The sequence below is a fragment of the Ambystoma mexicanum genome, chromosome 1q (genome assembly GCF_040938575.1).
Source record: "Ambystoma mexicanum isolate Mex_15411 chromosome 1q, UKY_AmexF1_1, whole genome shotgun sequence".
Taxonomy (NCBI): domain Eukaryota; kingdom Metazoa; phylum Chordata; class Amphibia; order Caudata; family Ambystomatidae; genus Ambystoma; species Ambystoma mexicanum.
Window position 1 is genome coordinate 245,885,807 of NC_090922.1, and position 27,623 is coordinate 245,913,429.

The window sequence follows — 27,623 nt, forward strand, 5'->3', positions numbered from 1 at the left end:
CATACCCTTTCCTCCATCCTTGTTGGTGAATCCACCGAACAGGAACATAGGTTGGAGTTGCGACAACCTGCTGCATACCTAGTACTAAGCAAAAAGGTTCTTCAGTACCGCCTGACCAAACTCTGAATTGCGCCTGGAGCTGGTGTCCAGTGAGTAGTGCTTACAGAAGGCTGACGTAGTGGCCCAAGTAGCCGCCTTGCTTATGATATTCCAAGAAGCATATCTCTGAAACGCGACAGCCGTGGCCTTGGCTGTAACCGCATGCACATGAATCCCCCTCTGCAACATGTCTGCCATGGCCATGCACGCCTCCGAAAGGCTTGAAGCATCCAATGGGCGATGGAAACTTTGGAAGCCTGAGAGCCGGGGGAGGAGCCCTCAAAAGTCACAAATATTGCCTCAGACTTTCTGAAGGATTTTGTACGAAAGAGATCAAATTTGAGGACCCTCTTGAGATCCAAGGAGCACACAGCCCTCTCTGCCTCCAACTGCAGGTTCCAGAATAACACCGGCAGGCAGATCTCTTCAATCAGATGGAATTGATAGACCACCTTGGGCAAGCAGTTTGGGTGAGGGCACAAGATGACCTTGTTGTTGTGAAATGTGGTTAAGCGCTTGTACATTGACAGAGCCTGCAGCTCGCTAAACCTGCGTGCCAAGTTGAGGGTCACCAGTAAGACTATCTTTAGTGTCACCAAGCGATAGTCTACAGAGATCATCAGCTTGAAAGGCTGGAGCTGCAAAGCCGCAAGAACCACATTGAGGTCCCAGACTGGGTGCAGGCAATACATCAGCGGAAAAAGCCTACACAAACCCTTAAGGTGGGCCTTAACCACTGGGTTGGCTGCAGAAAACACATGCTCAGGGTATTTCTTGTGCTTAGATGCTCCACTGCCTCATCCTGCTGCGTCAGGAATCCCTTGCTGCAGATCGGAAGGTGGACGGGACCCGGCGAGCACAACCGCAGCCGATCTGAAAACCAGTGGGGGGCAATCAGGATGAGGCTGCAACCCACTGACGTCCGGAACTTGCGATGGGTCCTTTGGCGCAGAGGAGTGGGCGGGAACGCATTACACCTGCAGCCGTGCCAGCGGATCTGGAAGGCATCTCCCAGAGACCATTAACCCCGTCATGCTCATGAAGCAAAATGGGGGCACTGGGAATTCAGAGGGTAAGCGAACAAATCCAGGTCAGCGAGCCCGCAATGCTGGAACAGGGGCAACAAGGAGTCGGTGTGCAGCTCCCACTCGTAGGCGTTTAATTTTTTTGTCATTTGTATAGTGCACATAACCCAAAGGCATCTAGGTGCTTTTACCTAGGAAATCTGTTACAGAAGTAACTTCCATTAGGAGAAGTTACAGATATAGCATTCTTAGGTCACAGGGGTAACAGTTACAGGATACAGCATAATCTTACATGGGTTACAAGGCTTTAGCCCCTGTAATAAGTTCCACACCTAACGTAAGTAGTAGGTTGCTTAGACTATGGTTAGGCATGGTAATAGAGACTAAAGTCAAGCTTGGTAGTGGGTAATAGTTGTTAACAGTCAGTGGTACAACTGGCAAGAGTTAGTTGACGTCTTTGGGGGGGGGGGGGGGGGCAGGTTTTGAGGCCTCCCTGAAAGGACCATAATGATTGGTCTGTCATCAAGGCCACAGGCATGGAGTTCCAATGTTTGGCTGCAATCACCAGGAAGCTGGAGCCGCCCGGTTTTGTCGCTTAAATCTAGGGATGGCGACATGGCCAGCGTTAGTTGAGCGGGTGGGTCTGATGGATTGAGCTTTCGAGATTTGGCTTGCAAGGTATGCTGGTGCGCGGTTATAAAAGCATTTGCGCGTACGTGCAATGGATTTTAATTTGATCCAATCTCGGATGGGAAGCCAGTGGATGTTACGTGTGGCTCTGGAGATGTTTTCATGTTTGGGGATGTTGAGGGCTGCTCTGATAGCATTGTTTTGCACTATTGGTAATTTGTTAATGTTTCGGGGGCTGGAGCCAGCAAAGAGGAAGTTGCAGTAATCTATCCTTGACAGCATAAGTGTTCTGTCAAGGGTGATGCAGTTGTCTGTGGACAGAAAGGGTCTGCTAGCTCTGATCAGTTTGGAGGTGGAGGTTATGGCATTGACTTGCCTTGTTAGGGCGAGTGAGGCGTCAATGAATGCACAGTTTTTACTTCCTTGGCTACCGTGATGATGTTGCCGTCAATATTGAAGGATTTATATGGTTTAGGTACATTATTCAGCTTAAATTGGCTGGCAAAGATGAGTATTTCAGTTTGATCATCAATAAGACAGCTTGTGTTGCACAAACCAAGGCTTGAATGGTCAGGTAGATGTTATTCAGTAAGTTGGAATCTGAGTCATAGGTTCTGGTGATTGGTAAATGTATTTGGGTGGTGTCCGTGTAGTTCATATATGTGACACCCAATGTGTCAAGGAGGTCCAAAAGTGGCTTGGTAAACACTTTGTAGAGTGTTGGCGAGACACAAGAGCCTTGGGGCACTCCACAGGAGACTGGTGCTAGAGCAGATGCAGCCGTAGTGGAGAAAACTCTCATTGTGTGGTTAGAGAGAAATGATTCAATCCACTCTATGGCATTGGTCAAGAAGTGGGCAGCTAGGGTGAGGTGTTGGCTAACCAGGTCGAACGCTGCAGATAAATCAAGTAGAAGGAGAATCGCCAAGTCCCCCTTGTCTTTTATTTAGTCCATCTGGATTTTAAGGTCAAAGAGTGCTGTTTCAGTTCCGTGGCCAGGGTGGAAGCCTGATTGTCGGAGGCCTAGGAGATTGTTGAATTCTAGGAATTTCTGTATCTGGAGGTAGGCTAATCCGTCAAGTATTTTCAGGAGGAAGGGGACAGTCGTAACAGGCCGGTAGTTGGTGGGGATATTGGGGTCCAGTGTGGGTTTTATTAAGCAGTGGGAGTAACCAGGCTTCTTTCAAGTTATATGGCACTTTACTAGAGCAGGAGTTCTTGATCAAAGTTGTGATGAAGGGCGCAAGCTCGTTGACACAGTCCTTGATAAGGGTGGCAGGACAGATGTCGCCTTGGCAACTTGAAGGCTTCAGACCTTTAATGATTTTTTATAGTTTCGGTGGTGGTCACCAGGGTGAATTCAAATGTGTGGGCTGTGGATGGTGACCCAGTGTGAGTGATAAATGTTGGGGTGTCTCTGGTGAGTTTAGCTTTTTTGCATTTGATTTTGTTTTGAAGAAGTGAGATTTTGCCAGAGGGCATTTTGGATGTTTGTGCACCAAAACTGAACTTTGATGCAGTGCTCAGGTAGTGGGCAGGTGATTCCAGCACCCGAAGAATAGAGAAGAGCTCCCTGGTGCCCGACTGAGCATTCTCAATTATCTGGTTGTATGAGTTGCCCTTTGCTTTGAGAGTGGATTCCTTGTATTCAGCCGCTAAGGTGTTGAACTGTACCTTGTTTGCTTCTAAGGGTGTTTTTTTCCATGCAAACTCGGCTGTTCTTTTCGCTGAACACAGGGTTTTGAGGCTTGCAGTGAACCAAGAGTTGGCATGAGCGATGGGTTTCGTTTTGCGATAGCCCAAGGGGCCAACTTTGATGATGGCGATTAGGACGGTTTGGTTATAGAGGTTCACCATGGCTCTGGGGTCGAACTTGGTGGGCGGATGGTTGGTAATTGGAAGTAGCAAGGGGAACATGTTGTCTGGATTGATGTTCCGCTGGCTTCTGGATGGCATTACTGAAGTAGTTGGGCTGAACCCCAAGCGGTTCAACTGATCCGCTTCTCCGTTGCTGTCCCCCGGGAGGTGGACTGCTGAAATCCAAACCCCCCCGCGGTCAGGGCCCATTCGCAATCAATACCACCTCCATGCAGAGGAGGGGGTGGGGGGGGGGGTCAAGGGGTGCCACCCAGCTTGTTCAGGTAAAACATCATAGTAGAATTGTACGTCCTGACCACAACCAACCTGTCCCTGATGAGGTAAATACACCCTGAGGGCCAGGCCCACTGCCATGAACTCGAGTAGATTGATATGCAGGAGGGCTTCTGTCCAGGATCATACTCCATGAATCGCATAGCCCATCAGGGTAGCCTCCAGCACGAAAGGGAGGAGTCAGTAGTCACCACCAGGGTAGGCTCTGGTCGGGTTAAGGGGGCTCCCACTGAAACATTGGCATACATTAGCCACCAGCGAAGATCGGGTAGTGGGAGCAGTGGTATTAGGACCCTGTCTGAGACCCCGTCTCCTGATCCCAATTGGCCGCCATGTAGAGCTGTAGGTGCCTCATATTGAGGCGAGCGTGCTGTACATTGAACACGCAGGAGGCCATCAGGCCCAGAATATGGGGAACCACCATGCCAAGGTGGTAGAGTTGGCCAGAAAGCTTCCCACCGCCTTGCAGAGGGACATAATCCTCATGGAAGTGGGGAACACCCACTGAACGGTAGTGTTCCAATGCACCTCTAGGATGACCAGTTCCTGAGATGGGAATAACTGATTTGCTCGGGTTGAGGGAAATCTCCAGCTGATGAAGGATATCTGCCAATCTCGGACAGGAGTGCACCACACCTTCGGGTGACCCGCCATCACCCGCCAGTCATCCAAATAAGGGTATAGCTGATGGCCCTTTAAACAGAGAAGGGCTGCCACTGCATTCATCAACTTCGTGAAGACACAAGGGTCCCGAGTTCAGGCGGAAGGGCAGCACATTAAACTGAAATTGTGAACTGCAGAAACTTCTGATGCGGTTTATAGATGGGTACATGCAGGTAAGCATCCTTGAGGTCCAGGAAACACATCCAGTCCCCTGCACGCACAGACTTGGCTATGTGCACAGGAGTAATCATCATGAAGCGTTACAGCGGTAAAGACCGATCTAGAAATGACAGGTCCAGGACTACCTTCAGCCCAGCCTTCTTATTCTTGGGTACTGCAAAAATCCTGGAATAGTAACCGAGGCCCCCCATCTACAAGAGGAACCAGTTCTACCGCCTTCATCTCCAAGAGCTAAAGGACCTCCTGTAAAAAAAGCCTGTAACCCGATCTGACTAAGAGGAGGAGAGGATGGTAGAGGCAAAGGAAGAAGACTGAAGCCTGTGAAGACTATGTATAGGATCCACAGGTTGCTGAAAAGACTTCATGGTGTCCTGGAACAAAGCCAAACGGTCCCCCACAGGCGATCTGTGTTCCCTGACCTTCACGTCACTGCTTCTAGGCGTCCGAGGAGGGGGAGCGGAAAAACCCACACGGCGGCCTCTGCTGCTTCCTCCTGTTGTTGCTGGGCGACCTGTCAGGCCTCCGCGTACTGCAGTCCGGGAACCCCTTGAAGCCGGAGAAGGCGTACGGCTTGAACTCGGTCCTGCCCTGGTACAGAGAAGGATTTCTGACCTGGTTTTGTCAGGATGGCCAAGGAGTTGGCAGGTTGGAATGGAGGTTTTCTTCTTTGTCAAATCATCATCGGTTGACGAATGAAAAAGGCAGGGGCAGAGGGGGACCGAAGACTCCGTGAGATCCTGTGTAATGGCCCGTGCATCTGCCAGCCCGGCCTTGAAGGACGACTGCTTCTCAGAAGCGAGGTCGGGCAGAAATTCCCAGTGCCAACGCCACTGCTTATAGTTAGCCGCAGCAAAGAGGGCGTCTGCGTTGGCTTGCCACAGATGCAGTCCGGAGATGGTATAACAGCGCTTTCCCAAAGACTCAAGGACTTTGTCCTCCTTGGGGAGGCAACTGGAAGGGGTTCCCGTTGAGGACGAAGACAATGGTTTAGAATGCAATGTGGCCGCAGCCACCACTGAGGAATGTGGCTGAGGGTGGAGACGAGGATTGGCTTCCCGTCCGTCGCCTAAACCTGCTGTCCAACTTCTTGTTCATTTGGTCGTTGGCCCAGACCTTTCGCACCACCTGAATAACATCCTTCTAGAGAGGGATGCCAGACTGGATTGTGGTGCGCTTCCTGAAGTCCTCTCCTAGCACTCCCAACTCCTGGGGGGCTTCCTCGGGCAGAGGGACCCCCAAGAACTCCGCCAGGCCCTGGAGGCAGTCATGAAAGGCCTGAACGGATGCCAAGGGTTTATCATCCTGGGCATCATGGTCCTTATTGCCAAAAGGCTTCAGCATGTAAATATAGCAACCACATTTGCGTGCTGCTTTAGACTCCCCTTTCCTGTGAGCCCTCCCACAATCAGTTTGCTGATCGGGAGTCATTTGATCCTCGACCAACAATCACCACTAGACCACCAGGAGATTCATGAGCCCCCCCCTGGCCCCACCAAGCCAAACAGCCCCCAGCCCCAACAAAAAAATAAACAGAAAAAGCCACAAGGTTTTGCATTATTTGGAGGCAGATGGGGGCTGTGTTGTACCCCATTTGCCGCCAAGGAAGGCACACAAAAAAAACATGTGCATATAAAATGCACTAAAGGGCATTAGGGTGCTGGCCCTGTGCCTGTGGGTCAGTCCCCCCACAAAACTCCTCAAGGAGATGCAGATTCTTGCTGCTTCCCCCTTATGCCACCCCAGGGAAGCAGCTAGGACCACTAGGCCACCAAGGATATGATCTTGGGGTGGGGAGCAGGCTGGTCAGCCACCCACCCCCACCCCAGAAAATGGCATAATGTTTTGCATTTGTTGGGGGAAAATTGGTCCATTTGTGTACCGATTTGCCCCCAAGGAAGGCAAAACAATGTTACTCCACATATAGTGGAATGCTTGCGTGTACCAGGTTGTTGTGCCCCCTTACCATTTCCCCCCCCCCCCAGAAGGTGCAGACCCTTACTACTTCCCTGTGGGTAGGGGGGCATTGGCGTTCTGGCCCCATTGTGCCACCCTTCTGAAGCAGCAAGGGCCACAATCGGTATAGGTTCTCTGGGTGCCCCCCCCCCCCCCCACAGGCCAATCTGACCCCCCCCACCCTAACCCCTCCATAAATGTCTACAAGATGGTGGCAAGATGGTGCTTTTTATGCACCCCAAGGAAGGCAAAACAACATAGGGCAATTTTGCCAGAGGCACACTTGGGTGCTTTAGGAGGCTGGCCCTATGCCTGTAGGGTCAGTCCCCTCAGGAATCCCCCATGGAGGGGCAGATCCTTTCTGCTTCCATGGGGGGCGCGGGGCACAATTGAGGGTCTGGTCCCATTTTGCCAACCCTGGGAAGCATTAAGGCGCACTAAGCCATCAGCAAAAAGATTTTGGAGTTAGGGGGCTAATTCGTCCGTTGCAGTACCCCCAGCCATCCTGGATCTCTGGCCGGGCAATGCTAAAGCTTTTCCCTCGGGGAGGGGTGGAGACCCTGCAGAGGCTACCTGGGACTGCCGCTGGGCTGGAGGCAGTCAATCCACATGCGAGGCAGAAGCCGAAAGCCGGCGCAGCCCTTCCTTCCGTCCTAGTGCTCTGGCTAGGTTGGGTTACAGCTTTGACCTCTGGGAAGGGATGTGGACCCTGCCAGGGCACCCTGTGACTGACACTGAGCTGGCAGACAGGGGGGTGTGGGGTGGGGGGGTTTTAAGGGGTCAACTCATGTGCGTTGCAGACGCTGAAGGCTGGGAGCAGCACCCCTGGTCGTCCTAGAGCACTGGTTGGGATGCATTACAGTTCTTCCCTCCGGGGAGAGATGGGTAACTATGCCGGGCTCCCTAAGAATGCCACTGGGCTTGGGGACAACCGACCCACATAGGAGACAGGCTCCTAAGGCTGGCGGCCCTACCCTGGGCAGTCCTAAAGCTCCGGCCATGCCGTGTTACAGCTTTTCCCTCCGAGGAGGGATGGAGACCCTGCCGGGACTCCCCGAGACCACAGCTGGGCCTGGGTAAGCGCAACCCACATGGGGGACAGGCGCCAAAAGCCGGGCAGCATTGCCGGCTCTCCTGAATCACTGGCTGGGCTGCTTTAGAGCTTTTCCATCCGGGTATGGATGGGGATCCTACCAGGGGTCCCTGGAACAGCCGCTGAAGTTGGGGACGTCGACCAACAAGGGAGACAGGCGCCCAAGCTCAGAGGCAGCACCGCCATCTACCCAAAGCTCTGACTGGCCTGGTTAGAGCTTTACCCTCTGGGTATAGATGGGGACCCTGCCGGGGCTCCCTGGGACTGCCTCTAGACTTGGGGACGGTCAACACTTTAGTTTCCGGCCAAGTCATTGCACCCACACATGTGAGGTACCGTTTTTTTCCAGACACCTGTGGGAATGTAAGCATGTGTTGTTGCCGGCGTGTTTCGATGGTTTCCAGGTGGCAAATGTCGCAACATTATGTTTTTTCCCTTACATTTCAGACTTTGCCAGGCCTTGTGGGTAATAAATTCTAGGGCGATTTGGGTAAGTCAGACCTCTTTGGATTCCCAGAAATACATGGGGTTCCCTTTAGTGGCTGCGACACCCCAGGCCCAAATCTGTGGGTCATCCAGACAGCCAAATACAGTATTTCCCAGGGAGTTTGATGTACCAGTGGTTTAGCCATATCCCTTTGCGCACAGGTCAGTGTACCGACACATGCGAGGTACCATTTGTATCCGGACATCTGTGGGAATGAGGGAAAGTAGGAAATTTGTTTTCTCTTGGTTTTGATAACTTTTTCATACATTTCCTACTGCACTTTGTTACACAACCCTTTTAATTTCTCAAATGTGAGCTACATTTAGTCGCTGCTTTAGGCACTGTATGCTTTTATAACCTGCCTAAGTCACCTATCCTTCCAAAGGTCTGCCTGTGCTCTTTCAAAAAAAATTGATGCTTGCCATTCTTCGCCACATTTGTTTTCCAATGCGAAGTACGTCTGTTTAGGCCGTCAACATATAAATCCTGTATACCATGGCTCCGTTTTTGGCTTTTGGTTATTGCTTGATTGTTGAAAAATTACGAAAACTCTGTTTTCCTAACTAGAAAATTCACAGAAATGTAGTAGTGCATTGCTTTTCTCAATATTGACAGTAGTCATTGCCTTGTCCAAACATGTCCAGCACATACATTTTGTTTGTCATTTTTCCAAATTTTTCCCAATAATTGGTAATTTTAGCTACATAGTTGTTGCCAGACCTGCACAAATGACCCCTTCCTGAACATGGAATTTGGTCTACTTTTCAGGTATGCCTTTCTGTCTTCGTATTCAGCTTTCCTACCCTCCTCTTCCATTCCGATCACGCATATCCTATTCAAAGAAAAAAGGGAAAAATCGCCTACCTGTCACAAAACGGATTGTAACCTTATAAAAACAATGTGTTTTTTTTTTTTTTTACACTCAACCTGTTCCTGAAAGCTTGGAAAATGGTGAATTCAGACCAGAAAACCATTTGTTGCTACCTCTTACATGGAAAAATGCACAGGCTACTTTGTACCTAATTTTATTGGCGTTTTCTGAAGAAACACAAAATGTGGTCATATATTGGTTATTTTCTGACACCCCTACAGCAAACTAGGAATCCTTGGTGGCATTAGGACCGCCTACATGTGGGAAAAAAGGGGTGCAAATTTGGCTGTGATATCACTCGTAACAAAAACGGACAAGGGGTTGAATGTGACATATCGAAATGTCCAAAACAGGGCTTTAGCAGCAGTTAAGGGGTTAAATAGCATCAATGTGAATCTTGTTTTCCCTGAAAAGTTGCAAAAAAGTGTAATGCTGCACAATAAAGACCATTGCAAAGCTGTTGTGAAGTAGTTTAAGGTTACCACTGAAGCACATTCTATTTTGTGAAACGCTGTTCGGGCAGGGCAGTATACCCGGATGGCAAACCTTTGAAGTAGTAGGCCTGGCATGTGAGTAAACCAGGTAGCAGTGGATGATGTGCTGTAGTGTGGTTCTGATGAAGACAACTTATGTTGTTTGTGGTCCTGAAGTAAAGCTGTAGAGAAGTTGCATTTCTTCAGAAGTATTCATGTGTGGCAAATCATCATGACAAAGACAATTATTGTTGCTCATGTGAAGAAGAGAATTCTTAGGCTCATTCTTGCTTAAAGAAGAGAAAGAACAGTCTATGTTCTTTGGTGTTTCATTGAAGTGTTGGAATGTTCTGTTGGCAATTTGTCGTTAATATTGTCGTTTTCAACTGCCATGCATTTTCCTATTGATTTGTTGAATGTATAAGTGCGAGGGACAGATATCCTTTGTTATAGTTTTTCTTTTAGTTTATTTTGGGCAGGGAAATCCTAGACGGGCCAGGGACAGTGGGGCGTTTATCCAACCTTTCAATTTAATAAAATGGCACATTTTAAAAAATCTTTACAAAGTTGTAGAGCCTCATTTCTGACCCCTCGCACCTGTTTGCGCTTCTCGTCTGGCAGATGTTCTAACAGCAGCACCATTCTGTTCCACATTTCTCAGTCATAGCTGGTAATTATCACCAGGGATTTTGCTACTTTGACCATTGTGGCCCTGGAAGCCAAGATTTTCTACCCAAACGCATCCTGCTTTCTGCGGTTATCTGGTGGGACAGCACATTTTTGGCCTTGTGTGCGACTTTCGCCCTGCTGCCGCCGAGACAACCGCCTCAGGAGTGGGACCGAGATGTCAGGCATTTAGGAGACCCATCCGGTGCCCTGAATTTCTTTTCGAGTTGTCCTTTTAGTGCTGGCTCCGAAAATGGCGGTCTATAGTAAAGCTTTCTTCCATACATCATCTAAAATGGGAGTTGACATCTTTTTCTTCGCTTATGTATCAGATCAAACGTTCTGAGGGCACCAGTCTGAATTCTTCGCATGCCTTCTGCATGATGGTGTGAAACGCACCTATCTCATCTGGTGGAGACTGTTTAGTAGGCTTAACTGGTACTTGATCAATTCCTGTGTATCTCCCTCATCCCAGTCATCCTGTTGTGGAGAACGGGTAGAGGTAGTGGCCGTATCTTGATTGTTATCATCTGTGTTTGATAACTGCAGTTCTCCTCCCTATTGCTCGTGATATGGGAAGTGTGCCGGCCTTAGTGGGGATCCTTGTGTTATTACTGGACATTTTGATATAGTTTTCTGCAGGGGGTACCAAAGGTCTGACGGACAACCATCTTGGGGATGAACTTGTTTGCCTGGGAGGCGTGTTATTTACATGTCCCCTTTCCTCTCCAGTATGCCACTTCTCCCTACTGGGATTCGGAGGAACACCGGAAGAGCCTGGCATCTCGTCATACAATTTCTTGGTCTTGTGTTGATGGTAGCATCTGGTCTAGTTGGTGCACTAGAGATTGAGGTGTGGCTAATAGTTGGGAGGGAGAGTGACGCTTGTGGATTGATGATTGGGTCAGAAGGTTGGGACGGGACCAGCCTAATTGGAAAGCTTGGAGCCAGGGGTACCAGCGAATGCCTCAATACTGAAGAACGTATTGGCCTTCCCTGTGGAGATTGTAGACCTGAATAATGTTCATATTCTGAGAATTTAGGTAAACAACCTTGTTCAGAGTCTATATGGTGTTATAATATTTGCTCAGGCAGTACTGAAGAGACTGGCGATAGATATGGCTCCCTGCTTGTAGTTATAGCTGCTGGACTGTTCCCGGTTATGGAGGGTTGCAATGGATTCTTATTACTATAGGCCTATCTTCTGTAGATTTGCATTTCCCACTGGGGATTCCCTGGTCTGTTCTTGTGCTGCAACATCTTCTGTACTTAAAGATGGGTGTCAGTGGATGTTTTCCACTTGATTTTCATGCTGTTTGGTGTTCCGATGATTTTGTCGATGTGACCCCTCCAGTGCTCTTGTCACCTGCAAGTTTACCGGTTTCTGTAGATGAGGTCGTTGTCACAATTCTTTTTCCTACAATGGTCATGGTCGTCAACCAGAAGATCGCATTGGGGACTGTACTGTAGAAAGCTATATGCCATGTACCATCGGCGAAGGTGCTGCTTTCTGTGTTCCCGCTGTCTTTGTAGGCTGATTCATTATCAATCGAGTTTTCGTCATTGGAGCTGCCGTCAACGTTTTTGTTGCTGCTGAGGTTGTCGCCGAGGTAGTTCTTGTAGTCAATGAGGTAGTTTTTGTAGTTGACTATACCATTGGTTTTGCCGTCGATGTAGTTGATGTGGTCGATGAAGTCGACGAGGATTTGCCCATATTGTTTGACAAAGTCATCTTGATAGTCGATAAGGATTTACTCTGTCGTCAACAAGGCAGCCATATGCGGCCCAGAAATTATTTCCATCTGTCCACGCTGTCATTGCCAGCAGCGGTTTCTTCGTCGTGATGTCGATGACGGACAGCTGGATTTACTTGATTTTTCATCCTTTCTTTTTTAGCATACGATAGCAGTTTTTCCATACACCCAACCCTTTTGGAGGGATGGAGTCTATTAGCCCTGTAATCCAAAACACTTCTAGAGTTCTCATCCTCTGAAGGGGGTTATTTACCCTGATTTAACCATAATACCAATCTTCTTTTCCTGTCTTTTATAGTCTTAGTGCTAAAAGTAGCACACATTTCACCATCCATTTGTATATGTGCTGGGTAAAGGCCGTATATGTATTCAGCATGTGCATCTCCCTCAAATGCACTCTTAATGCCACATGTTTGGCATGCTTTGAACAGGGATTTCCTTTTTTCCTCCTGTCAAAATCCCACGTATCTGTTAGTAGAGATGATCATTCTTGAAGAATGATGTTTTCCTAAAGTATTTCTTAAATTAAGTTTCTCTCAGGAAAAAGGGCTTAGATGACTCCTCAGCACGATGTGAGTTTAGAATCTGAAGATGGCCTTTTGGGTAGAACTAGATACTCGACGTCCCATTGGCTGGGTCTGAATAAACTCAAATGGGCAATGATGTGCTACTAAAGTGAGCCTAGAAGTTATAATAGAAAGGTTACAGATATTTCCAGCCTGTCAGCAGGGACTATTCAAAGCATGCGCATCCATGTACGATCCAATGCTGGAGAAGAGGGGAAACAACCACAGGAACTCAGTTTTGAAGAGTAATTGTAAATTTGTAAAGCGCTTCTACACAAGTGAAGTGCTTCAAAGTGGAGAAGACACTCCATATACAAGTGTAAAAAGAATTATGATTTGAGACTGGCAAGTAAATTAAATAGGAGAAAGAAACCAGTAGAGCAAACCCAGGAGAGGGGGATTCCTAACAAGATGAAATCTTACAAAACCTAACAAAGGTTAGATCTCGATAACATGAGAAACATGAAAGCAAAGTAAAGGCAGAGACAATATCTTCAGGAGAATCGTTATAAGCATAACACTAAACAGTAAAGGAACAATGAACAGTTGGGATGAGCTCCATGAGCTCATGAAGCAAACTCCAAGAGTGTCGGAGAAGATCAGCATAACCGACTAGACTAGGAAACCCATCCGGGGTGGATTAAATCCCCCTGCCCCACTTCTCGTGGGTGTGGTGGGGGCAGGTCCTCGAGGCATAGAAAATATTTTCTTTTTGCGGCTCCACCACCAATGGCGTCAATGGATCCCCTCTCCCAACCTCTGTCTACAATTTGATTCCTTTCGAGCAGAGTAAAGCCTTTTTGCTTTACTTACTGTTCTTAGTCCATCTATTTTGGAGCAATCGTAAGTCCTTAAGGCTACCAGTGCAAGGAGACTGTGTCCTTTACGAGATTCTTTGTTGTTTTTAAGCAACATACATCACCTTACTTTGTACCCCTTTTCCTTTTAGCAAAATGTGTGTTACTCTTTTATATGTCGAAGACGGGCTGGTAGTAGTGGATATTATTCTACCATGTTTCTTCTCATGTGCACTTCTGCATTTTACTGCATAATGCCATTTTAAGCACCAAATAATCAAAATGGCTGGGTCGCGTGTTTTCGCCCTGTCCTTCGGCCACCTTCCTGTCCTCTCAGGTGAGGAATTGGCACATTAATCGCTTTCTCCGGGGAAAATCTCGGGTTTGCCAAGCAAAACAGCGGTTTAAGCAGCTGGCATCTGGCTGGATGTGGGGGCTAGTCCCAATCCACACTCAGGACAGGTCTGTTGCTGAGCAGATTTTAGGCAGGGGGTTTTTCCTGATAGGACAGCGCTTGTCTGTTTGAATAGTGCAGATAGCATTGCTGGGATGGGGTACCAGGGCTTGATTATGGGATAAAAGGAAGACTCCTACAGCAGTTCTTCAGATCATCGCTTGGAGAGAAGTACCCTACAAATAGCTGGAGCATGCTGAACACAGACGACCGTTGAAGACATCCACCATTGCATCCAGACATAGTACCGGTACAGCCCTGTCTCTATGGTTCCATCTCCTGAACACCTTAGTAGATGCTTCAACCCTTGTGCTGGTGGGACCAACCATTCCGGACTCCTGCAAGAAGATTATGTTCTTGAAGCCTTCGGAAGATTCCTGGAACCTTCCTATAGGCTGGCAAGCTCGATCCAGGGCAGTGCCTGTTTGTAGGGGGAATTTTGCCTGTGAGAATAACTCCCTTCTCAAGGTCTCAGTTCCTTTCCAAGGAAACAAAGTTACAGTCTATGGTACTGTAAAAGTTTCAGTTCAAATTCAAAAGAAAAATGTCCAACCATCATTCCTTATTGACCATAGTTTTTCTTCACTATTGGGTTCCTGGAGACTGCCTCCCTTCTCCAGGTAACTGCTTCTCAATGTCTCCACAGTGCCAGGGGAATTACTCCCTACTCCCTTCTCCAGGCCTTCTTGTGATGGACTTCAAAATACAGAATATTCTGCCTTCTCCTGAGGTCTCTTGGTTTCACTATTCACAAAGGCTGGGCGGAACGACTCCCCTCCCCAACTGTCCTCAGAATTTAGTATGCAGTTCACACTGCCAGTGGGAATGCCTCCGTTCACCAGGCTTGGTTTGCACTTCAAAGGATAACAGTTCAAATGAGCGCCCAATCCTCTGGGTGCGGGTAACAGACCTGTGCATTTCTCTCGTCTTTGTGAAGTCGTCTTCCAGCGAGTCAATTGGTCTATCCCTTGTCTCAGTACTTAATGTGCCTTGATAAGTCCGCTCTCGTCCTAAACTCAGTAATTCCTATATTGGTGGTATGGAAAAAACATATAGGAACACTAGGGAAAGTGTTGGTGAAAGGTGGTAGGAAGGTGTGTTAGGGTTAGGTTCGCTATAGGGATACCATATTTTCCCTAGGTCGTCGCTAAACCCACAGTGGGCTTCCCCACCCCATGAAATCCACCCACTGAGTACCACCACCAGCGGGACTATCCGATGGCAGCCTCACCTCCCTGGACCCATGGGAAGGGGCTCCGCCAGGGGAGAAGTGACTACATCTGGGGATACGTCACAAAGGGTACATTCCTTTTACATTGCCTTTCTTTGAATTTCAATTGTTCTACATTGCTTAAATATGTTTCACTTGCTTAACTACTTACAAGTTTCCACATTTCATATTTGAATCACTTGTAACTGTCTTAAGTGTGGGTGCTCTCTAGTGAAATCTACACCTGCAAATGTATGCAGGTTTATAGTATTGGTCTAGTAGTATTACATACCCAATATCGTCATTGCTTAGAGTGTGTTCAGACCTCATCAATTGAGTATTCTTATACTAATGATCGAACTTTATTTATTGGAGTGCTCTGTGTGTGTCTCATTGTACAACTACACCCTCCCCCAATATCTCCTGAAGTCCAAGCATTACTGCTGTAGTACTTACCTTGATTGAGTTTGGGTAGAGCTAAGTGTCTCTTCTCAGTTAACTCAAATAGGGTGGCTTCTCAGAGCCTTCCCTCTGGGTTACTTCTGAGAATCCATCTTAAAAATTAAACTCACTTATCAACTGTTGCGATTATTCGTCAATTTCATAGGTTCAATGTCCTATCATTTTTTTTTGCTTTTTACAGCATATTGATAATTTAATGGAATCTGTTGGTTTCCAAATCAAGTTTTATATGATTAACCTGCAAGGAAACAGTGTTAGTGGGCTCATTAAGCATCCCAGAGAGCCTCTTTTGCAAGGTGCAGGTTCCAAAGTTGAGAGTATCCCATATTTACACCCAAAGCCAGATTCTCTACTTGACGTAGCCTTATACAGCATTGAGAGACTAATTCTGCACTCCACCATGTCTATCAGGTCAACCGTTATTTCAAACTGCATGGTAGTCTATCCTCGTCAAGATGGGCCAGCATTGTGGATAAGCAACAGTGTGGCTAAAAGGCTGCAGAAAAAAAGGAGTGCAAAGAAAACTCCTACAAAGGCAATGTCAGACATGGAGTTAAGTTAAGAAAAATGCTCCAACCATCTAACCATCTGAATAACCTTAACCTGCCCACCATAACCTTTCACAAAGCAGGCAATTGAGCAGACCCTATCACTACACATTGTGGGACAGTGGAGTGGTGTTGCTGCAGTGGGCCACCGATATAAACTCATCCCATTCCATTCCCGCAGATGATCACATATCACTTACCCCGTCCCCCAACATTAACTCTCATTACTGGACAACACCTGAAAATCTGATGATGCCTTGAACTGTGCCACTGAAAAGCATCTGTATAGCAGACTAGTCCTAAAAATGCAACAGGGCTGCTTACAAATTCCCACATCAGCCGAATACCAAGAGGCTTGCACCGGCAGACCCTCCCCTATTAAATATGAAAAGGGGCTTGCCATAAAGACACAGAATGCTCAATTAGACAAATCACTAGATGTAGCCATTGTGCCATGCCTAGTTTGATTTGGGCACAGGACATGTTACGCACTTAGATGGATCACACTAATCAATTATCAAAGGGGCCTCACCAAGCACTCAGAACGCACAATTCATAGGTTCACTGAAGGCAGAAAGGAAGTGTGCCAGTTCAACTAGGGGTATAGGACATGGTATGCACTTGGATGGATTTGGGGGTAGGAATGGTGAAGCACCAAGATGCTCTTGGGGGGCATAAAACACAAGGCACTTAAATGGTTGTTTCTTTTGGGGATGAGAAATATCATAGGCGGTTAAATGCAAGTATCCCCTGCGATCGCGCTTATTGGATTACCTGGTTAATCTTCTTAGTATGTCGAAGACACGTAGTAGCTATGTCTATTTAACTTATTTGCCTATTGCACTCAAAGAATCCCACTAGCCAGGTCAATCCGAATGGTAGCATTCTACCACCATTAGAAGATGCACTGATACGACCAGCCAATCGCCTTGGGAATCTTAGGGGTAAACCAGACCACAGTGCCAGACAAAATCAGAAAAAGCTACATCAAAGATAAACTCTGTACGAGATTAAGTATGTATGAACGCACCACGTCTGTGGGCACCTGCTGTAGGCATGGCTCTCCATCCATGCACTCTAGAATGCAGCTACGGCTATGTCAAATTCAGTCTCGCTGCTCACATAATTTATCGCACTAAAACCTCTGATGTGATTCCACGCCTCTGCCATTAGTATACTGCGACAACCTATGACAAATTTGGTCTAGCTGGGCATACATAGAGTCTCCTACACTAGCCCTCTGTCTCAACCACCGACAGCACCCGCCCACGTCCCTGACTTCTGGGGTTGCTCACTGGAGCCTAGTAATCCCTCCCGAGTCCTAATTTCAGCAGAATACACACACGTATCTTAAAGTCTTAAAATCTACTCTCACAACGTTTCCCATACATGGACTTCGGTCCACGAGGTTGTTCCAACCACAATGAGGCTATACAAATGGAAAATGGCGCTATATAAACAACTACAATACAATGTAGCATTTACCTCCCATCTTTATCACTTCATTTTAATTTCCTAGATCAGAGTGACTGGGAAGTCAAAGTAAAGCACATTTGTGCTTTTATGTTTTTTGGTTGCTTATTCAGTAAAACAAAAACAGATAAAGGATGCCAGATAGGCATGTATTTGTGTGTATTTTGACTAGTTTATAGTCCTTTGGCAATAGTAAGTTCCTGCAATAGGGAGATACGATCTGGTTAGATTAAATTTAATACCAGGTTATTGAAAAACTCATATCTTGAGAGATTTTAGTGTTTCATGAATCTCATAACTGGGAACCAAAGAATCAACTTAACTGAAATGGCTCTGTGGTGATACAACAATTACAAAATGTACTTACATTGTCATCCTTTGATGGGTGAATCATTTCAATCAATCGCTGGACAATTTTTTCTTCATTGAGCCACTGTAAAATGAAGAACATGTAAGCTGAGCAGGCTTCAAAACTATCTAGCTATCTAGCAAAAGCTCCCAGGACAAAAGTCAGGAAAAACAGAACACAAACCTGAGCACCTTTTAGGTGCGAATAAAGAGAGTGGCTTACATGTAGGTTTGAGTACATTTTAAATATATACCATAACCAAGAGGAATTCACTGAAACATTAGTGCCTGCACATACAAGATGAGTTATTCATGAACTTTATTAAGCAATGTTTTGGAAAGGTATTGGTAGGTTGAGCATTCTTATATAGTGCATCATAGCTCCAGAATTGTTGAACGGGGCAGGATATCAAAATTCAAATGCATATCTTCCTAAAAATTACAGGCAATGTCAAGATTGTTCTCTTCTCTCAACCACCCACCAGCCCTAAATAACAAGATTAAGGGGATATGTGTTCTCCTACAAGCAGATATTTCAGATGGCTATTGCAGTTTTGAATGGCACCAAATGTGGTATCAACCGATTTGTGCCGCCTCCAATGTAGAGAGGGGCTCCAGACAATTGCTCAAGATCTTGGAAGCATCAGATCAGTGAATGCAATGGCAAGGAACAGAATGGGGACAAATGTAATGGGAACAAGTTTACACAACGGATGACAGCCCAGAAGGTGGTCTGCCAGGGGGCAGATGAAAAGGCCAGTAGCAGGGAGTGAGGAAGGAAGGAAGGAAGGAAACAGGTCTGGCAGCAATCTTAGATAAGGCTCCAGGAATAAGTGCAGGAACCCCAAGGAATTTTAGAAGAGGAGTCTTAAGTATTTTCCAAAAGTATAAGTGATTATTCTCAAACTTCAGAGGAAGCGGAAGCCATTCTAGAGGGCAGTCCATGCAGCTTCCAGTTTTCTTCCTACAATCTGTTTTCTTCTGAATGTTTCAACAACAATGTTTTTTGATTATGAAGATCAGAGTAAGTATGACAATTTCATAGATTAGTAGAAAGTAAACTAGTTAATGGAACCATGTCTGTGATAAATTTCTGAGACTCATTTGCTTGCAAAAACCATTTAAAGGTTGCCATGTTTTAATCAATCTGGGAACGTCACTACGAAAAATCTTTAAAAATGTATCCAACAACACAGCTCTCCAAAATCTAGACCACCACAGAAATGGGTTTATATTAGAAAGCAAAGTCTTTTTCTATTCAACTTTATTAAGCACCCCATTTATATAGCAGATTGGCTATCACCCTGAAAGTGTGTTTTTAGCAGGTGGCAGCAGTGATTTAGTGCTAGCTCCACCAGGGGTGCAGTAATTTTTACTGCCTGAGAAGCAAAGTGTGCCAATGAGCCATTGGAGTACTAAATTATTTAAGCTCTGCCTCCCATCATTTTGTTTTGGGCCATCCATTTGTCCATGTTGACCACGAGGCACAGCCAAAATAGCAGCTTTGCTGATGTAGGCTCAGCCCGAGCCCACAAAGAGACACAGTTTGAATATAAACTTGCGTTGGCTTGTTAACGTCATCTAGACTTCCCACAGCTACATCCTGCGGTGGTGGGCCAGTGTGTTTGGCTGTTTTTAGGGCTGTGTGTTGCCCTGTGGCATGATTGGATGACCCTGTACATTCTTCAGAGATCTGTACCCGATTTCATGGAAGAATGATGTCTTCAGTATCAGCAGCCCACATTTCACCTCGCCTGGTAATACAGGTAGTTCCTTCCCACTTATCTATTTAAGCTGCTGGAATCCCATCCAGAGTCCTACGCCTCCCACCAGCACCATTGTCCTCCTCAGTCCTTGATGGTTGCACTTTCGGTTTCTTCATGGGACAGTTTTCTGGCCTTTGCTGTGCTGAATCTCTGTAAAATCATCCTGGACTAAGCAACTTGAGGTGGAGTATCTTCCAGCCTGGAGGTAGGGTGACATGCTGCTAAACTGCCACCCCTCCCATCTTGTAATGTCTCGAGTCTCCTCCTGCCATCATACGATTTCTTTCTGGATAGCTGCTCCTTCCTGTAACCCTGAGCTGTTCTGGAACCTGTGTCGGGTCCTTAAGTTCTCCTTTAACATGTATGTTGGTGCTTCTGCCTTGTAGTTGACTTGTTTGTTGCTCCACTGAGTCAATGGGTCATTCCCTTGGTTATGGGTCCAGGCTCCTTCAAATCTGAGGTCCCAACACAACTATCTCGACTAAAATGTGGTGTCGCAACTCACCATTCTCTCAGTGTTCCTGGGCCAAATCCTCCTCATCAAGCAATGTGAGAACCCATCCACAGGTCTCGATATATACTTTGGATCCTTCATCAAGAATCCAATCAGCAACAAACCAACAAAAATAAGTATTCATAATCATCAAGGAAATCAAAAACCCAACCTTGTGCAACAAATGCGTCATACCATCACAATCCTTGTGTGACATCACAACCACACAGACACAAAAATAGAAGCAATTAATCGGGCCATCGATGCAAGCGGCCCTACAAATTACTCCGGAACCACCAAAGCACCCTGTTTGAAGTATTATGGTTTATAATTGCTTTGTGTTTGATTTCAAAGGCCTTGAATAAATAATATGCATTTTTAATATATACACCTGACTGGGAGTGATTTGTAATGTTCTTTACTCTATGTGCTCATTGTGGGCTTTCATTCACCATAACCCATCCTGAGACCTAGTCTTGACCGTCGCCAATGCTACCTTGATTGGTCTAGCTTGTCCAGAAGGTTACCCTGTTCCAAGAAACTAGGCTGGCCTTCTGAACCTCTGCCCACCAGGTCAGACTTCAGAAATCCATTTTAACACTCATCAGTGCACATTTCCGTGAGAAACGTGTCAGGGTTTACAATCTTGCACCTCACTATGTGTGTATGTGGGCTGGACAAGATGACCTCATATACTGTCACGCTCACCTGATTCCCACGGAGACGCAGGTCTGGCTTCGAGTGCTGATGCTTCTTCAATGGTGAAGCGCAGGACTCTGAGGATGGACAGGTAGGGCCCCTCTACTCTGGCTTCTTTGGCTCGCAGGAATATTCCCCTGTGCGTGAAAAGCGAGTATTACCTACTGACGGAATAATGCTCAAGCCTCCCACTCCCTTCCAACCCTCCACGATACCCTTCCACGATTCCCCGTGAAGTCTCACCTTAGGGTCTGGAAGGATGAGTTCTCCATCCTGCTTCTGATGCAGGGGCGCGTTGAAACCCAGTTACTTCACTGGATTGAGATTTGATGGGAGTTCAAATAAGCTTGACTATTCAGGTAAGGCGCTGTAAGAGTTCTGTAGCAAGTTCAAAAGTTCAAGCTTAATAATAATGTCCATTGTCTTATTGCAGCAAGCGCTAACGCTTATGTCTTTTCCCCCTTAGGGGCCGGGGTTCGGAATGCCGGAGATATGGCGCCGACCCGAAGTGAAACGTGCAGTTCCAGTAAATGACAGGTAAGTTCTGGATGAGCGTTCGGGTAATGTCTTTGCATTCGCTCATTCAATGTCTTTGTCTTTTTTCCCCATAGGGGCCGGGGTCCGGAATGCCAGGAAGCGGCAGGACCCGAAATGAAATGGGAATGACCCAACAGGTAAGTCTTAGAAGGAAACTGAGCTTTTCCTATTCCCTTCCTTCTCTCACCTTGTGTTCTTGTCTTTTTCTCTCTAGGCTCTGGGAAGTGGCTGCGGATCCGGATGATCGCTGCTGAAGATGGAGGTGCCCAGGAAAGGTGAGTGAAATGCAGCGCTGCAGCGATCGAAGCGAAATGCTTTTAAAAAATGATGTCTTCCCTTTCAGGATCGTCGGTGTGATGTCTCCGTGATGCAGCTTTAGCAGGTAAGGTCTTCTTTCTCTCCAATTCTCTCTTAGCAGATGACCCAGGATGCTGACAGGCGTGGCTGAAGTCCAGATGCAGGAGCTGACACGGTGAGCGTCCAGCTGCGAGGAGCAGAACAACGCGAAGCGTGAGTTGCTGATCGGGCGTGGTTTAAATAGCTTTGGAAAGAAGTTCCAGGTATGTATCCTTCCACCGATCAGGTATGTATCCTTCCCCGACCACACCCAGGTGGAAAGTAGTCCCACAGGTAAAGTAGTTCCATTCAGGCCTCAAGAGGGGCTGGATGTATCAGCATGGTCTGCATCAGGTAAGTGCACATTAAAACACTTGAACACATGTCTAGCTTTATGAGCCTGGCGCCTAAGGCGCCAGGACAGGGGTCCAACATGAGCCTGGCGCCTAAGGCGCCAGGACTGTGTCCAAAGGGCCCCAGCTTGGGCCCACTTGCACTTCCCTGGGGGAATGATGCCTGCCTCTGGGGTTGCTGGGTCGGACCTGGCTCCTTGGAGGTAGGCATCATGACATATACAGATGCCCGTTTTGTGGTCAAAGTTGATTTTGATTGCTTGAGGATGGCAAACACTGCATGCTCCACGTACAGTGTTACTGTAACGCTCACCTGATTCTCGCAGAGGCGCCGGTCTTGACTGGGCGACTACCGTATCTTCAAAGGTGATGTGTAGCACCCGGTTGGCTCTTTGGGCTGGACCTCTGTGCACTGTATGCCTGACTTCAAGGGTAAGATGTCTGCAGATAGAAAATATGGGATTAATGAACTGGGGTTATTGGGGTGTCCCTATCTCTTTCCTTTTTTGCTCTCCTGTAGACCCCCAAAGGTTAACGCTCTCACCTTAGGTAAGTGAATGCCGAGCTCTCCATCTGCCTCGGGGCAGGGTGCTGTAATCAGTTTCTTCACTGGATCGGTAGCGCATGCCTCTTGACTTCAGAGGACTGCTGTCCGTCGTTTACTGCACGAACGGTAAGTTTCGAGTAATTCTATTGTCTTTAAAGTCTTTAGTAATGATGTCTCTTGTTTTGCAGGTTCCGGCGATGGCGGATGACGGGCTGAAGTGAGTTGAAGATGGAGTCCGTGTGATGAATAGAAGCGCCTGGAAGCACGTAAGTAAGCGCTTGTTGCCTGCTTCACGATGTGCTCTAACTGTCTTTTATTTTGCAGGTACGAGTTCGGAGCGGCTGCAGGGTGCCGGAATACCCACTGGGTTAGATGTGGAAAGGAATACTGGCACGTGAGTATTAAAGTTCCCCAATGTCTTTAAACGCACCTTGTTTTGTCTTTCAGATGCCGGAATGCAGTGTGAAGACCTCCGGAGCGCACGAAGAGTAGGTAAGCCTTTGTCTTTCAGATGCCGAAATGCTAACCTGTTCTTTCTTGTCTTTATAGGTGTTGCTGAAGACTGGATTCAGGATGGTAAGCCTTTTTCCTTAGGCCCAGGATCCGATGCAGAAGACACGATGAGCGTTCTGCTGCAGAGGATGCAGAATAACGCAAAGCAAGATTCATCCACCGGGTGTGGTTTAAATAGCCTCCTGTAGTGCTTAGTAGTCTCCTTCCACAGCCACGCCTTGGTAAGAAAAGAGTTCCTGCTTTCCAGAAGAGTTCCAGTGTTCTGAATCTAGGGAGTGGCTCCTGCCCCACCCAACAGGAAAAGTAGTTCCAAACAGAAGAGGATCAGAGGCTCAGCTGGCAGGCAAGTAAGCAGCATGGTCTGCTGCAGGTAAGTCCACCCAAGCATTATGAGCCCGGCGCTTCCAGCGCTGGGACTGGGCATATTTATGAGCCTGGTGCCACTGGCGCCAGGACTGGGTCCAAAAGGTCCCAATTGGGACTGGTTGGCCCTCAGAACCTGGGTTATGGATCTGCTTCCAAGGGAGTTGGGAAAACCCTGACCTTTTGGAAGCAGAGATCATGACAGTTACCGAACACCCCATGACAATTGTGGAGCTTTTTTTCAATTGCAAATGCTGCAGCAGCAAGTGCCTGTTTGCAGGGGAACTAGCTGTGCATCACTGAATCTAGTAGACTACTGTAACAGGCCAAAGGCTTATGGTCCATCGTGCTTTTCTGTGTGAGTACTGCGGTCATCATTTGGCGATTGGAATGGGACAACAAGATAGAATTCTTAGGTGTAGCCAGGAGTCGCTAGTACTGGTGCAAATAACTTCCTCCAGGTCATTGAAACTCATAAGCATGTCCTCTGTCCACACAATCGTTTGTCCATTTTATTGTGCCTCTTTAAGGCCTTACAGCAGGGTCTGGTGTAAGCAGCATAGTCTAGGATCTAATCCCTACAATAATTGCACAGACCCAGGAACTTATGCATTTCTTTAACTGTCCTGGGCTGTGGGCAACTGCGCACTGATGCAGCACGTTCTGGTATGATCTTTATCCCATGAACTGATAAACTGTCCAAGATAAAGTACTTCTTGGAGACAGTATTGCAATTTCCTCGTACCCCTTATATGCTAACAGCTGCAAGAGGGAGATCAAGTCACTTCTACACTGCTGTTACTGTCACTGCACACTAACAGATCGGCTACATACTGAATGATGGTACTAGGCATGTGAATGTTCCCTAAATCAGCATGTAATGTTCTGTTAAAGATGCAGAGTTAACTCACAGTACACTTGTGGCAGTCTTGTGTGTTCAAAACGCATTCTGTTATGCACAAACGCAGTGAGATATTGGGAAGCTGGATGCAGGGGGTATGGAGAAGAAAGCATTCTTCAAATCCAACACCGTGAAATGTGTTGCGTGTTTGGGAATGCTGCACAGGATGGTCACAGGGTTAGGAACCACAGGGAAAGCTGCCTGCACAGTGTCATTTTGGGGGGCAGAGATCCTGAATCATTCTTCAACTCCCGCTGTTTGCCTTTTTATTGCGTATATGGCTGTGTTGCATGGGGAGGTGGACGGCACAATAAAGCCCTGAATGAGCAGTACAGTAACGGTGTCTCACATCCAGTCTTCCGCTTCTTTTGATAGGAGATATTGCTTTACACGGGGCAGCATTGCACCTGGCTTGAGTGTTATTCTTTCAGGTGTCAATCCCTGCAAAAGCCCTATGTCGTGGGTGCTGGTTGTCCATAGTTGCTGGGGGACTTGTTCTAGGTCTTTGTCAGTGAAAGTGGACGGGGCAACAACGGCCATCGAAGAATGTTTCTCTTTACAATAATGCACCATAATTTCACATGGAATACAAATAGCCAGCACTATCTCACCATCATCAACCCGATCCTCAAATAGCTCTGCCTCTGACACCCCTCTCAGAGGCAGAGTGGGGTCAATACACAACACAGTGCACCACTAGCACCTATCTGAATCAGTTCCAACGACAACAATTATTTTGGCAGTTACCAATAGGCCTTGCAAATCCAAAGAAAGAATTGTCCCCGAAACAAGTCTATGGGGTCACAACAGGTCACTGTCCCGTTTGGAACTGCGTTGGACGGGTCCCCCATAGGATTAGTGTTGTGGGGTTGCTTGCATTTGAGCACCAGTCGGGGCAGGTAGCTGTGCTTTTCGGGGTCTCGGGGGCAGCTGTGTGTATGCCTGGTGTATTTTGTATTTGATGGACGTGGCCATTGGAGGAAGAAATTGAACTGGTTGTGGTTGCGGCATGGGTCCTCCAGGGGCGTATGGATTGTACCCTGTCCCCATTCAGCTCCTACATTTTCTGGCAAAGTGACCCCACTTTCTGCAAGCCCAACATTGTACTGGTCCGCCCCCCCCACCCCCGGTCTCATACCCCCAAACCCCCCCGCCCCTGCAACCCCTTCCTATTACCTGCTGTCCACCTCCTTAATACCACTCAGAGTGCCGTTTCTGCGAAACTCTGCCCCACTGTCCTTGTCCCCCTCCTGGCCAAAATGCAGCTATGCTAATGTCCGTCAGTGCTGCTGCCTGCTCTGCAGAGTCAGTCTATGTCTCTGCCGCTACCGTTCCTCTCAACTGCTATTTTAGCTAGTTTCTTTTTAACCCGTTTAGCATCCTTATCCTGCTGCCGCGAAGCAGTTTACTTTTCCCTCTCCTTAATTCTCTTACAGTGGTGTATAATTATAGTTAGTATTACGGCACACCCGTTCGCTTTGATACCCATCTTTTTGAGTGCCTTTTGAACCTTTTTGGTCAAAACCCTTTTGATGACAATATAGAAAAGAGGAACTGATCGGTCGCACTGGTCTCCTGTATCCACATCTCCTGCACTTTTAAAATGTACTGCGCAGGGTCTTCATCCCCCATGGTGGATTGCAAGATGGACTGTCCATCTGGGCCGAAGGAACATAATGAGCCCTCCCAGGGCCTTTAAGTAGCAGCGGTTGCATTCCCAGTCCTCGCCTTACTTTCCGTTAGTCATTTCCTTTTTTCTGCGGCACTGCCATCCACCCAAACCTGCTCCTCACCTGCTCGGGCCTTACGTTTTCCACCTGTGGAGTAATCCCTGGCACCTCCTGCACTCCCTCTTCGTCGTCCAGCTCATCCATGGTGTCCCATTCCCAGTCCATTAAATCCCAGCAAGCATCCCTGTCCGACCTTACTGTCCCATAACTTACACTCTCTGCTCCTCTCATTACTCTTCCCCTTCTCGATATGCACTTGGCAGTGTTGTACAACCTGAACAAAATGTTGCCGGCCCTTCATTCGTCCAGCCCATATCCTTGCCAGTTCAGCTTAAGTGACTTCTAATGCATTCTTGAAGTCCTTCTGCGGCTTAGCATCTTGCTGTGTTGCAGTATTAGATGTTGTGTCATTTGTGTGGTATGCAATGGCGCTGTGGTAGGCATAGGCACATCCGTTGGGATTGTGTATCCTGGGTGGGTGATAAGTGGGTAAAATCCCCCTCCAGCAGAGTACTCTCCAACTCCGCCGGGGGCCGTGCCTTGTATTGTACTTGGGTCAGGGCTGTCGCCACTCTGGGTCGTGTAATAGTCATTGTCCACCACCATTTCCCATTGATCTAAAATCTCTTCTATTCTGAAGCTTTTTGCCATTATATTGGGCCGCTAGGAATGTGGACATGTGGTCCGATATCCCTCTGCGTTTTTCCCTTGCTCTGGCCGTGGGCGGGGCATCCCTCCCTGTGTCTCCGCCAACCACCGTTTGTGATAGTGTATCCCTATACAACATCAGAGCACTATACATATTCTCCAATGGAGACTTAACCCCCATCTCAAGGATTACCCCATATCAATGCTAGTTGCGTTAAATACATTTATTCGTCATGAGTTGAACACCACTTGTGGTAATGTCAATGCCAGCCCCCCCCCCCCCAACACTCCACACGCCCACCGGTTACACAAATATTCAGTACACCAAAACAAACTAAAAAGAAAAAATTAAAACAACCACTACTTCATCTCATGCCCCCACCCAAAATATATTGGGCACAGGAATCCGAGCTCACTAATTATATGAAGCCCCTTCTTTTGTTTCCTCTTCTCACATATAAAAAGAATACGGTACCACCTTCTCTCCTAGCTTGGAAAGGATCCCACACTTTTTTTCTCACAACAATATCCTTATACCAATAAAAAATAAAATAATTAAAAAGCCACATGGTCGTTACACTCCAACTCGATCCACGCCAACTCACCTTTCACTCTTGCGCCCTCTGCCGTACACTGCATCCACATCGGCTCTCCGTTCACCCCCTACCTCTAAGGACCCCCCTCATTTGTTGCCCTCAAGAGGTGTACTTACAATTGCGTATTCACCCGAGCTCCTACGTCACAGGGTCTCCAATAACAGCCTGCACTTTCCTAGGAGCCGCACCCCACTCCAAAGAGCAGACAGGAATTCTGTGAAAACTGCTCCTGTAAACC

General features: G+C 47.3%; 1 protein-coding gene across 5 annotated transcripts in view; it reads right to left on the reverse strand.

Moving 5' to 3' along the window:
• The window catches only part of PPP6R1 (protein phosphatase 6 regulatory subunit 1), a 1,952,116-nt gene that overhangs the window by 1,576,344 nt on the left and 348,149 nt on the right, over positions 1–27,623 (reverse strand). For all 5 annotated transcript variants that reach the window (XM_069638194.1, XM_069638176.1, XM_069638186.1 and 2 more), the window contains one exon: positions 17,923–17,988. In XM_069638194.1, coding sequence (XP_069494295.1) covers positions 17,923–17,988 — 66 coding nt within the window. The remainder of the gene's footprint in view (positions 1–17,922; positions 17,989–27,623) is intronic.